Source organism: Salvelinus alpinus, chromosome 1, assembly GCF_045679555.1.
Source record: "Salvelinus alpinus chromosome 1, SLU_Salpinus.1, whole genome shotgun sequence".
NCBI classification, from domain to species: Eukaryota; Metazoa; Chordata; class Actinopteri; order Salmoniformes; family Salmonidae; genus Salvelinus; species Salvelinus alpinus.
In genome coordinates, this window is record NC_092086.1 from 55,762,980 (window position 1) to 55,777,301 (window position 14,322).

Sequence of the window (14,322 nt, forward strand, 5' to 3'; positions counted from 1 at the left end):
ATAAACTGAAACTAGGCAAACTATAAAAATTTTAGCAACCAGGACATGGCGGAGCGATTTCTGCATAATGCATCTTTAAGGTAAATTATCTAAAAACTCGTAAACTCCGATTTTTTAAATATTCGCATATGTTGTACAGTAGCTTTGTTTGTTTAAAAAAAAATCAGAGGTTTTTGTATTATGCCCGCTATTGGTTGGGACACACCATGATCCTTAATACAGGGTTGGTGTCATTTCAATCATAGAAATATAATCCATAGAATAGACCTAGCTGGTACACCATTGAAATTGAATTTTAATTTACATTTTACGTTTGGGTAACTACTACAAAGATGACTGCCGGTTCACTCACCATCGAATGTCAACTTAAATGGTCATGTCTATTCTAATATCTATATTTCTATGATTTCAATAGCTTGTCTATGGAGGATTGACAGTATAATTTAAAACAGATATTCCCATTCAAGTCAACATGCTCTGATGTGTAGACCTCCAACAATCTTTGTGGTACCATTTGAATGTTGAAATGTCTACGTTATTCCCATTTTAGTATACATTTATCAGCCAAAACATGACACCCACCCTGTATTCAAGAGTCAGATGTGTCTCAACTGATGGTGTGCACAACACAAAAATCTTAGATGGTGTAGAATAGGGTCTAAGCCACAACAAACAGTATGTGAAAAAATGATCTGAGTTTATGCCTTTTTATATAATGGAGGATAACATTTATTTTCTACATAATTGGGATTTTTTTTGTTTGATAACCCTGTTAACAAGATTTTAAATGATATCAATCTCAAACATTTAACTTTTCCAGTGATGAAGACATGCATTTCTCATGGTATGGTGGGGTATGCAAAATGGATCAACTTTGAGCACCTTTATCTCTTGAATGTTTTGGCATTCAGGTCCAAAAAGTCACTTTCTGAGCACTTCTTTCAATGTATGGAAGCTTTCGTTCAAATCAAAAAGTGCTGTCAAAAAGTGATTGAATTTAAATAGATTTACCCAATAGGCCTATTGCACTAGCCTCGGCTCCAGGCTTAATATTGCACAAACTCAATACAGAAAGGATTTAATGCCCAATGCAAACATCCAACGCTCCCTCCTTATCAAGATGTTTTCAGACCCTTCAACCACTCTTCCGAAAATATCAATGTATTTACTTTCTTACTTTGTCATTACTTACATTGTACCCTACAGAAGACAAAAGTGACTCCAAACTCGATTCTTTGTCATTTTTCCCCCGTTTATTCAGTGATATGTATTTGCAATAAATGTCATCATTATAGGCCCATGTCATTTACAAACATTGACAAAGGATGCACTGTGGTTAATTTTAGTTGATTACTGAAGGCTACTATTTTCTATAGAAAATTATGAGAGACAGAAAAAACATTAAAATATTAACCATATAGTAGCCAAAAGATCATATATAACATTACAATACACTAACAGTATTTAACTGTCAAATTATTCAGATCAGTGATGTGGTGCTGCTAACCATTGGCTGGCTTGCACCGGAAACATAGGTCTACATAAGAACATGATTTCAACAAGAAAAATAGCAATGGATTCACAGGCCCGTTTCTCAGGCAGTGTATTGATGAGGCACGTGGTTCTGTTCAAACCCTGTATCCATACCGTCTCCCTCAGGAACCTCCGGGTAGTTCCCAGTCTGTAGAGAAAACAACACAGGACATCATATGACCTTGACTATTGTTATGTCCCAAATTGCACCCCCTCCTCTATAAAGTGCACAACTTTTGACCAGAGCCTGCACCCTTTCCCCTATACTGCACTGATCAAAAATATAGTGCAGTATAGGGAATAGGATGCCATTTGAGATGCATCAAATGATAGACATACTACACAGCAAATTGGCCAGTGTTGATTTTTCAGTGTAACATTTGTAGTGTTTACAATCACTCTGTAAGAGTGATATTAACACTCAGTGGTGTAAAATAACCCCCAGTGTTGGAGTTAATAACCAGAGTTATTGTTTTACACTGTGGAGAGTAAAATAGTCCCATCAAAACCACACGCATCATTATCATATTCCAAGCATGCTCTACTGCAGGATGTTTTTTTTAGGATTCATTTTCATATGTGTTTTTGCATGTACATTGATTGATTGTTTGATTAATCTTATGCTACACAAAGATAAATAACATACATTTTTCAGAACTAATCCAATCAGTTACTTAGATTTATTGGACCATTACTGAAATGGTTGTTCTGGTTTAATTTATTTAGGTAGTGATTTTTTTAAATCAGGTTTCCTAATCCTGACAGTCATTCTGAATGTAGGTTGAGGGTGAATAAAAAAATGTGGATATCCTAACTCTGGCTCGATTCCAATAGGAATTACACATAATCAGTATAATGCGACTTGCAGGCCTGACGTGGCCTGTAAACTAGGAGTTTCCTAACACCACTGAATTAGGGTAAATCTAGGCCACTTACTAGGCCAATAATTAATAGTGATGGGAAATCAAGGATTTCTGAAGGCTTTCACCAAATTGTGCAGAAAAACGGTTCATTACTCAGAGATTCATTATCGGTTCACAATGCACATTAGTGACATCTGCTGGTCAACAATAAATAGCAGCGTTTGATAAACAGATGTTTTTCCCCACAATGTTCAGCAAAACTCTGTGGCGCAGCAGTAAATGGTTGGCTTTAGTAGCTTACAAATCAGTTGGAAACCAGATTCACATCATGCTTCCATTTTTTGCCTTACAGTTGATCTTTAAAAAAAAACTGAATCTATGGCATTATTTAGGATGCTTAAGACAGAAGCTTATACTACTGTATACTAAATAAACACTTTTTGTTAACAAAAATTTGCAGAAAGTGTGGTTTCACATTTTAAAAAAGTGTGCCTTTACCAGAATTCAACCTCATGCCCTCATGTCCCTGAAAGTTCTATAGTCCCGTACTCTACCTGCTAAGCTACCAGTCAGATGAAACTACAAGTACAACATCTGAACTATATTTGCAAGTACAATGTCCAGCAATGCTCCCTCAAATCAGCAATGACAAATTTCAGGTCTGCTGCACAGAACTTCTGAAAGTTCTGGCGCATGTTTATTGTGAACACTGAGGCTGTACCTGCTTTAAGTTACAGTTCTAACAGTGGTCAAGTAGGCTAGTGTGGCTATTTGATCATAATGGAGGCTACCAGAGTGGCCTAACATAAAGAACAATGGAGAAAATGCATCCCATAACATTTTACCATGGAAATAGCTGTTCTATCATTCAGCCTACAGTAGCAGCCAATGTGTGGTGTTCAGTGTAGGTCTACATTCCAGAAGACTTTTGAAAAAACATGCAGAGCTTGACATGAACCTGTTTATCCATTTGTCCTTCAGACAAGGAGGTGACTGAACATTTTGTTGTTGTTTGATGCAAGAAACCACTTTACAAAAATACAATTCATTTTTTCCCCCCATACCATTATTACAGAGAATCAGACAAAATATTCTACTCCCTTCCTATTGGCTCCTTAGCTTATTCAAGCCTGTCTCTAAATACAACACTGCCCCTTTAAGACTCGCTTTTCAAAGATGGCTTGAAATCCACATGTTTTGTTCTCTTCTAGGAAGCATTCACTTCCCCATTGCTGACTACAGTACAAAGTATCTATAACTGGGCTAATAATTCACTAACTAGCAAAGGATATGAACAAATGTGCAAACGTGGCTACATTTTAGCCCAGTTATAGATACTTTGTACTTTGAAAATAGTGTATATTTGAAACGTTCAGAGTTAAATGGGGAACAATGCAACAGAGTTAAATCTTTAACACTTTCAAACGTGTTATTTCAAATGTGCTGATATAATTTCCATAGCGTTTCCCTCATATTTGCTTTGTTAAAGTCCCAAACTACAATAAATGTGGCCTCGGGATATGTGATTTCCAGTTTGCACGAAGTCCAGTGTAGTTCCTTGAGGGCCGTAGTGGTATCGGCTCGAGGGGGAATATACATGGTTCAGTCGGACTCATATGTTGACTGAAAATAGTGTACATTTTACACTTTCAGACTTTCAAAGTTAAATGTATACCATTGATTTTGCTGTGTACAATTAAGCTACATTATACATGCTACAGTATCTACAATTTAAACTGATTACTGGGTTTAGCCTACAGGGTGAGTCAAAATTGTAGTACATAATATTTAATCATTGCAGAATCTCTTTCTTGGCATCCCAAATGACACCCGATTCACTACATACGCCCTGGTCAAAAGGAGTGCACTAAATCAGGAATAGGGTGCCACTTGGGACACACCGTGAATGTTTTAAATGACTCAAGAAACTCAGTTACTAGGACACCGGTGAGATCTTATTTTTATATATTTTTTAAATGATATTCATGTCGAGCCACCTATTTCACATGGTAACCCTGAAATTCAACCGGCCAAGATGTCATACCTCGTAGTTGTTCTGAGGAGGGTAAGGTGCGTTGCTTGGAGTCATGCTGCCATGAGGTACCGGTATTTGATACCCAATGGAGGACACTTGCTAAAAGACAGACATGTCCATTTTAAGTCCATTTCAAGTCTTTGCTTAAACAAAAATACAGTGTATTCATGTAAACATGATAGTAACAGTTTCATTCAGCTTGATTGTTCTCCTCCTGCTATTTGAGGTGCCATGGACACTCAGTGCTCTTACAGTTGCCAGAACATACTTGACTTAGTTTAATATTTATGTTTTACAGTATAGTAAGACTTACATGCATATGTAGATCTGTTTCAATGACTTTTTCTGTGAGATTTTGTTTCCGAAAGTCTCAAAACTTTACCCTGTATAAAAGCGATACTCTCCAGCTCACTGTCCATGTTCGCTTCCTCATTGAAGAGCTCTACGCGACTGGTTCTTGATTTTCTCCACATGACCAAAGAGATCAAATTATTCTGTACGTAAATCCTGACACCCCATTTAGTATGATATATTATGTTTCATATGGTTTGTATTGATTTGTGGATGTCCATCGTCCATTTCGTATGATATGTTATGAATTACAATTAATATGATATGTTACGAATTGCAATTTGTGCAATATATTACGAATTTCAATTTGTACAATATGTTACGAATTTGCAAAACGTATGATATGTTACCAGAGCTGACAAGGTAAAAATCTGTCGTTCTGCCCCTGAGCAAGGCAGTTAACCCACTGTTCCCCGGGCGCCGAAGACGTGGATGTCGATTAAGGCAGCCCTCCAACACTGTCTGCGCTTTACTTGGACACAAGGGTGCAGAGAGACAACAGGTCAGAAGAACTCTGCACCACCTCAACACAACTCACAACTGGACCCTTCCTACAAGGACAATCCTCCATTCTGGACTTCACAATTGCTACCGCTACCCCTACCCAAGATGAGGCTAACACTCAAATCCCAACGTTCTTGTGCTTGTGGTTCAAAGATTGTTAAGAAGAATATACTCCTTCTATGCATTATCTGCTTGGGAAGGGTGCGTGCCAGGGTGTTGCACTCTGGAATTTGAGTCATGAAAAAGAGGCTCAAGCCTTGTTCGCCTCCCAGCCACCAGCGGACGCTGTGGCTCTTCCGTCCCAAGACCAAGCCCAGCTGGGGCTAGGTCATGGATGAACAAAAAGGTGTAATGGGGTTGTGCCAATATGTCGCATACAGCTTAAGCGAGCCGCCACCAGACATGAGATCAAGTGGCCGGCTCCCCTGAGGAACGGAAACCGAGAAACGGATCTGTACGATGGGAGGACACTTCCCACTAGTACAACCACCGCGATGCAACTGCTTCCTGTTGTCCCAGCTTGTCTCCGAAAAACGTTTGTGGGATAAGCCCCTTACTGGCAAGATGCCAATTAAGGACGCCCCGAACTTGGACATGCACAACATGGAGGAATCTGATTTTGCAGCCCTCTCAAGGTGGATCCATCTCTGGCCAACCACATCTACGCCTTGTGCCGTGTACGTTCCACTACCGACGCCACACTCCCTGGTAAGATGGATCGCTTTACTGCCTTTGCCTTTAACGGTGCTGTCTTCCCACATGTTCTAGTAAAGGGATTCTAAACCCTAACTCCCCTTTATACAGGATAAGGTTTATAGGGTTCACAGTGAATGCCCCTCAGCCCTTTCTGGCTTTGGGCGGCCTTCACTCCACATGGTGTAGTTTACTTAGCTCGTTTCGGAGAACTCGGGAACATCCTCTCGGAGCTTCAGGTATAGCCAGTACAGCACACCATACTCTACACAGAGTAGGAACAAGACATACCTGTCTCATAGCTGTCCTATTGGCACTGGATTAAGAAGTTTGGCCCTCAGTTTCTTCATGAGCCTTTTGCAACAATGCCTGACGCGCTACGTCACACTTTCGACTGCGCTCTTATGCACGGTAGCCCCACGGGCTGGAATGGTTAGTGACCCCAAAGTGAGACTTTTGGAATGAAATTCCACTTGTGAAATATGTACTTAACTCATAATATCAGAGAACTTGGGTAATGTAGATAACCTTGAGATTTACAACATTTTGTAAAAAAAAAAATGGACAGAAATCTAAGTCTATAGACTCACCTCAGGGGTGGAACGGCAGCACAGGCAGACAGCTCTGCTGGCGAATGACGAGACACAAATGGACACTATGAACTCCAGCAAGGAGAAAACAGCCAAAACACCTGATATTCCCTGGGACTTGTCCTATAGACAGAGAGGAACAGGAAACAGCAGTTAACTAGACTACACCGCCATTTTGTAGCAATTTTGAACACTTTGTGAACTCTCCCAGTTTCAATGTGGACTTAAATAAACTACACCGCCATCTTGTAGCAATTATGACCACTTCGTGAACTTTTAGTTTCAATGTGGACTAAAATGAACTATAAACTAACTTTATAGCAGTTATCTACCTTACTATTGCTTCCATGTTGCCAATGTCACATGTAGGCATAATTTAAATTAGCCTTTATCAATTTACAAATACCTCCAGGCCAATGAATGTTAAAAATTAATAAGCATTTGGTATATACCCAGTACTGTTGACAGAAATCGTATGGAGAGTCACAGTACAACATGATCCCAGCACTGTCTAAAGAATGGAGGATGATGCCAGTAAGAGCAGTAACCGTGGCGACAACATTCATTCCCAGGGAGCCTTTCACCTAAGGGACAGCGAGAGAGAGCAGAAAGAGGACATGGGAATGGCTGGTTGTGGAAGGAAATTTCAGAAGAATTAAACGCAATACCGAATTCAGTTTGTTGTTATTCCTTATCATTGTTATTACGATTCTTTAAACGGGCAATCCACAGTTAACACCAGTGGCCCCCCCACTGCTTGTGTTTTGGGAGGAAAACCAGCAGATGAACGAAAACATGAGGGCCTATCGTACAGTAGATTCTATGTCTTCAAATAGAGAGGAACTTTATAAATCAAAAGCCTAAACTTTATTGGGGGAAAAATATTGATACTGACCAGACATTTGTTCAGTTTGTTGTCAGCGGCAACAGTGAGAGAGCCTGCAACTACATACTGAGAAGGAACAAGAAAGAGATTTTTCAAGGATGCATCCTAAATGGCTCCCTATTCCCTACATAGTGCACCATATTTATACTGTATCCCTATTTCCTACATAGTGCATTATATAGCGAATACTGTGCCATTTGGGACACACATATTTCTACAGTATGACCAAAGTTAGCCAAATACATACAGTGGGGAGAACAAGTATTTGATACACTGCCGATTTTGCAGGTTTTCCTACTTACAAAGCATGTAGAGGTCTGTCATTTTTATCATAGGTACACTTCAACTGTGAGAGACGGAATCTAAAACAAAAATCCAGAAAATCACATTGTATGATTTTTAAGTAATTAATTTGCATTTTATTGCATGACATAAGTATTTGATCACCTACCAACCAATAAGAATTCCGGCTCTCACAGACCTGTTAGTTTTTCTTTAAGAAGCCCTCCTGTTCTCCACTCATTACCTGTATTAACTGCACCTGTTTGAACTCGTTACCTGTATAAAAGACACCTGTCCACACACTCAATCAAACAGACTCCAACCTCTCCACAATGGCCAAGACCAGAGAGCTGTGTAAGGACATCAGGGATAAAATTGTAGACCTGCACAAGGCTGGGATGGGCTACAGGACAATAGGCAAGCAGCTTGGTGAGAAGGCAACAAGTGTTGGCGCAATTATTAGAAAATGGAAGAAGTTCAAGATGACGGTCAATCACCCTCGGTCTGGGGCTCCATGCAAGATCTCATCTCGTGGGGCATCAATGATCATGAGGAAGGTGAGGGATCAGCCCAGAACTACACGGCAGGACCTGGTCAATGACCTGAAGAGAGCTGGGACCACAGTCTCAAAGAAAACCATTAGTAACACATTACGCCGTCATGGATTAAAATCCTGCAGCGCACGCAAGGTCCCCCTGCTCAAGCCAGCGCATGTCCAGGCCCGTCTGAAGTTTGCCAATGACCATCTGGATGATCCAGAGGAGGAATGGGAGAAGGTCATGTGGTCTGATGAGACAAAAATAGAGCTTTTTGGTCTAAACTCCACTCGCCGTGTTTGGAGGAAGAAGAAGGATGAGTACAACCCCAAGAACACCATCCCAACCGTGAAGCATGGAGGTGGAAACATCATTCTTTGGGGATGCTTTTCTGCAAAGGGGACAGGACGACTGCACCTTATTGAGGGGAGGATGGATGGGGCCATGTATCGCGAGATCTTGGCCAACAACCTCCTTCCCTCAGTAAGAGCATTGAAGATGGGTCGTGGCTGGGTCTTCCAGCATGACAACGACCCGAAACACACAGCCATGGTAACTAAGGAGTGGCTCCGTAAGAAGCATCTCAAGGTCCTGGAGTGGCCTAGCCAGTCTCCAGACCTGAACCCAATAGAAAATCTTTGGAGGGAGCTGAAAGTCCGTATTGCACAGCAACAGCCCCGAAACCTGAAGGATCTGGAGAAGGTCTGTATGGAGGAGTGGGCCAAAATCCCTGCTGCAGTGTGTGCAAACCTGGTCAAGAACTACAGGAAACGTATGATATCTGTAATTGCAAACAAAGGTTTCTGTACCAAATATTAAGTTCTGCTTTTCTGATGTATCAAATACTTATGTCATGCAATAAAATGCAAATTAATTACTTAAAAATCATACAATGTGATTTTCTGGATTTTTGTTTTAGATTCCGTCTCTCACAGTTGAAGTGTACCTATGATAAAAATTACAGACCTCTACATGCTTTGTAAGTAGGAAAACCTGCAAAATCGGCAGTGTATAAAATACTTCTTCTCCCCACTGTATATGTGGATAAAAGTCCTTGGTTAAGACAAATTGTTAGTTAAGACAAGTCATTATTTATAAAGCATTACTTCAAATGAAATAAATATATTTTTAAAGTGACATGATTTAACTATGAGGACGTTTTGTTTTGCATCCAGGCAGACAGGAAACTTAAGGGAGGATTTTTAGACAAATCAGCTCACTCACAATGATCGATCTCCAGACAAATATTCCACTGACTACTCCAATATTATCAAACCACGGGGCTGGAAACATCACAATTCCTGTTAACAGCATCATCAAACCAATCATGATCTGTACGGTCTGAAAGAGAAAAACAAAGAGCAAAGCAGGAAATTTATTTTATCTGTTCTTCCATTTACATTCAACCAAAATTGTTATTTTAATTAGAAAATTCTTACCCCAAGCGCTTTTGGATGCCCTGCCCGGAAACTTCCCAGCACTGAGAAAACCGTCTGTCCCAGACAGTGAGGGGTAGAAGCGACCCCCGCGATCCCCATCCCGTTCCCATAGGGGTAGACATGGGTGATGACCACCACCCCATTAGTGGTGGTTGTTTGAGAGCTGGACATCTTCACAGAGGAGGCAAGGATGTTTGTGTAAGAGGGGATCTGACTGGTTGTTGTGTGTCATGCTTTATACTTTACCTGGGACTTCCTGATAATAAGTTACATGTCACTGACATGAATAGCAAGTGTTAGCCAGTCATGAAACTTTGAACTCTCTCCATTGAATATAGGCTGTGTGTGTGTGTGTGTGTGTGTGTGTGTGTGTGTGTGTGTGTGTGTGTGTGTGTGTGTGTGTGTGTGTGTGTGTGTGTGTGTGTGTGTGTGTGTGTGTGTGTACGTGTGTGTGTGTACGTGTGTGTGTGTGTGTGTGCGTGTGTGTGTGTGTGCGTGCGTGCGTGCGGCTGGCTGTGTGTGTGTCACAATGACATGCGGCGCTTTGGGGTGGACACTCACCTGTCTCGATCAATTAGAGACGACTAGAAATAGATAAGATGTTGGCGTACACTGTTGGATTACTTCATGGAGCAAAAAAAAATTATTTTAATAACGGAGCATTTTCTAAATTCAAACTCATCCCCTGCAACTGGACACAGACATTTTGAGACTCCTGTTTCCACCAATTGAGGACGAAGACGGCATCGCTAAGGTTGGTCGAACATTCTCTGTGCTATACCAAATAGTACCTATTCTGCAACTCCCAATATTGGATACCAAAATGATTTGGTTAAATCACATTATCTGTAGTAACAATGCGTAGCTACCAGTTCTCTGCCTTTTACTACACCCGAGACACATTGAACTGTACTACACTGTTCATTGTGTATTTTTTGGTTCTGTATTTTACTTTTACCATATACTATTCTTGTTGAATACCCAGTTCTCCTTTTAGTTAGCATCATATATTGTACACGCACTTGTATTTTTGTTGACAGATAAACATTATTTGGATATATCTGAATGTCTAACATCTTTTTGATGCTACAGAGCCCTGTACAGCTTATATCAATATTGTGGCAGACGGCAGGGAGAGGTGAAAGGAGCGGTAATGTAGGCTAACCCCATTCCATACAAATGTGCGCAACCGCGACATTCAAACGAGGCTGCAAAGAAAACTAATGGGACTGTAGTGACTGTGTTGACCCCAAAATTCAAGCTTTGATTGATATGGTAATGGCTCTATAATATTGGAGAAAAGTTTAAAAAACGGACCCTTCTGACGCTGTACGTTACATTGTGACGTGTCATGGCGTAACGTACAGCATGCAGAAAGCAACAAATTCTGTCTTACAGCCTCTCTCCACCAGGTGTAGCACTTATCTCACCGTTTAAAAACAAGAAAGGGACAGGGACAGGGTAAGGTGGGATACCTAGTAATTTTTTGCGTCATCACTGCAAGCTATCATGACTCTCAAAAGCCGCTGTTTACTTCTGAAGATCACTTTAGCACCGCCCTAAAAACCCGATTCAAATTCGACACAAACCTTCAAATAGGTATGTAATGACACATTATATAAACTCTTTATAGTGTTTTGTTTACATTTTAGAGGCGATAAGGTGATAAGTTGGACAAATCGAGTGAAAAAAGCAGTTTCCCCACACGACATCTCTTCTTCTCACTATCACGCAATAGGTTAAGCTTCCCCAGCCGCCATTTTTAAAAAGACCCGACGGAGCTCATTGCCTTCTTGAATTATGCAGAGATGGGCATCATGAAGGCCTCGTCATTGATTTTGTTGGAAAGCGTAGAAATTGTGCTTTACATTGATATTGATATTACAGTTGATCTGGAAGTATTACATTTTTTGGGCGCTAAAATAAGGTCAATTGTACGAGTTTACGTTAATTGAGGAGAGATCTTGCAGGTAGCTGGCTCCAACCCCAAGCGTTATATGGACTTCCTGCCCCAAAGAGGAAAGGCTGTGGTCGTTAAGCCAGGGAGTGCTTGGGGATTAATGAGGAAGCAGCCTGAACAAAGGGGCAGAGGAGGTGAGAGACAAGAGTGAGTGAGTGAGTGAGTGAGTGAGTGAGTGAGTGAGTGAGTGAGTGAGTGAGTGAGTGAGTGAGTGAGTGAGTGAGTGAGTGAGTGAGTGAAAAGAGAGGTATGAAGAGTGAGAAAGAAGAGAGATATGAAGAGTGAGAGACAAGGGAGGTATGAAGAGTGAGTGAGAAGAGAGGTATGAAGAGTGAGAGAGAAGGGAGGTTTGAAGAGTGAATGAGAAGAGAGGTATGAAGAGTGAGTGAGAAGAGAGGTATGAAGAGTGAGAGAGAAGAGAGGTATGAAGAGTGAGTGAGAAGAGAGGAATGAAGAGTGAGTGAGAAGAGAGGTATGAAGAGTGAGACAAGAGAGGTGTGAAGAGTGAGAGACAATGGAGGTATGAAGAGTGAGAGACAAGAGAGGAATGAAGAGTGAGTGAGAGGAGAGGTATGAAGAGTGAGTGAGAAGAGAGGAATGAAGAGTGAGAGACAATGGAGGTATGAAGAGTGAGAGACAAGAGAGGAATGAAGAGTGAGTGAGAAGAGAGGAATGAAGAGTGAATGAGAAGAGAGTAATGAAGAGTGAGAGAGAAGAGAGATATGAAGAGTGAGAGACAAGGGAGGTATGAAGAGTGAGTGAGAAGAGAGTTATGAAGAGTGAGAGAGAAGAGAGGTATGAAGAGTGAGAGAGAAGAGAGATATGAAGAGTTAGAGACAAGGGAGGTATGAAGAGTGAGTGAGAAGAGGTATGAAGAGTGAATGAGAAGAGAGGTAGGAAGAGTGAATGAGAAGAGAGGTATGACGAGTGAATGAGAAGAGAGGAATGAAGAGTGAGTGAGAAGAGCGGTATGTAGAGTGAGTGAGAAGAGAGGTATGAAGAGTGAATGAGAAGAGAGGTATGAAGAGTGAGACAAGAGAGGTATGAAGAGTGAGAGACAATGGAGGTATGAAGAGTGAGACAAGAGAGGTATGAAGAGTGAGAGACAAGAGAGCAAAATCTGTGTGATTGCCCATTGTGACCTGGACATCATGAGGGAGGAAATTTATGTGGATATATTGAGGCAACATCTCAAGACATCAGTCAGGAAGTTAAAGCTTGGTCACAAATGGGTCTTCCAAATGGACAATGACCCCAAGCATACTTCCAAAGTTGTGGCAAAATGGCTTAAAGACAACAAAGTCAAGTTATTGGAGTGGCCATCACAAAGCTCTGATCTCAATCCTTTAGAAAAGTGTGGGCAGAACTGAAAAAGCGTGTGCGAGCAAGGAGGCCTACAAACCTGACCCAGTTACACCACCTCTGTCAAGAGGGATGGGCCAAAACTTATTGTGGGAAGCTTGTGGAAGGCTACCCGAAACGTTTGACCCAAGTTAAACAATTTAAAGGCAATGCTACCAAATACTAATTGAGTGTATGTAAACTTCTGACCCACTGGGAATGTGATGAAAGAAACAAAAGCAGGAATAAATCATTCTCTCTACTATTATTCTGACATTTCACATTCTTAAAATAAAGTGGTGATCCTAACTGACCTAAGACAGGGAATTTTTACTAGGATTAAATGTCAGGAAATGTGATAAACTGAGTTTAAATGTATTTGGCTATGGTGTATGTAAACTTCCGACTTCAACTGTAGATAAATTAACATAAGCGTTAATCCAGAGGATGTGGTATATTGAAAGATCGGTCTCCTGCCTGTGCACTCTTTCTTCGATTAAAAAGGTATCTGTTACAGATACAGGTATTCTGTGTGTATCCTGTGTGTATTTCTTTGCTCTCCTTCTCCCCTACTCACAGGTGACAATCATCATTCCCCAATCAGTCATCAATTAGTCGCTAATCAGAAGACACCTGCTCTTTTTCCCTTACCCAATCACAGTCCTTTTCCCTTGGTTTAAAAACCCTGTCAGTTGTGTTCTCTACAGCTCAATATCTCTGTAAATGCCATATGTCTGTAGATCCATTGTGTGGTGTTGCATCTACATGTCACCACCTGTGGGTATTGTTTTTGGTTATGGTGTTTGAGTGTTTTTTTGATGGTGGGAAAAAGGGGGTAACCAGACAGTTCGCCCATGGGCATACACTACCTGTAGGTAAACTTTGTTAAAAACACTAGTTAGAACTGGGTGGACCACCCACTGTATTTTTGGTTAGTTAGCTGTTGGTGAAATACACTAGTCTAACTTAGGGGTATTTTTGAATATTTATTTCCTTGGGTCCAGCTCAGATCCTTTTTCCTGCCCCCTTTTACCGTGTGTTTAGAAATAAACCCTGAGTGTTTGACGGTAATTAAGTGTTCTGTGTTATTTCGTTCTCACCGTTATTTGTCACTTATAATTTGCGTTGTGTTACGGGTCCCATTACCATCCCCCCCCTAGATTGTCGGGCCAAAGGGATTTGTAACAGTATCAACTTACAAGTACTTGTTTCCTGTTCGATGAGTGTCTCACATTTAATCCCCACATAGAGGGTCTTGTGAAAAAGCTCAAGCCCAAGTCAAGGTTTTATTTTCAAAATAAGTCATGTT

At 40.9% G+C, this 14,322-nt stretch overlaps 1 protein-coding gene across 2 annotated transcripts; it reads right to left on the reverse strand.

The window, feature by feature from the left end:
- Positions 1-1,231: 1,231 nt before the first annotated feature.
- Positions 1,232-9,930, reverse strand: LOC139568114 (membrane-spanning 4-domains subfamily A member 12-like). Of its 2 annotated transcripts, XM_071389825.1 has the most exons (7): positions 9,713-9,930; positions 9,498-9,614; positions 7,465-7,521; positions 7,022-7,153; positions 6,570-6,692; positions 4,441-4,530; positions 1,232-1,681 (listed from the first exon to the last, which is right to left on the reverse strand). In XM_071389825.1, exons 1-7 carry the CDS (start codon positions 9,881-9,883, stop codon positions 1,595-1,597), a joined length of 777 nt encoding a protein of 258 aa, XP_071245926.1. In that variant the 5' UTR covers positions 9,884-9,930; the 3' UTR covers positions 1,232-1,594. The 2 variants fall into 2 exon arrangements, 1 of the variants encoding a protein (XP_071245926.1); XR_011673522.1 differs by lacking the exons at positions 6,570-6,692; positions 7,022-7,153; positions 7,465-7,521; positions 9,498-9,614; positions 9,713-9,930 and adding an exon at positions 4,745-4,884 and having other exon boundaries at positions 1,633-1,681.
- Positions 9,931-14,322: the final 4,392 nt, after the last annotated feature.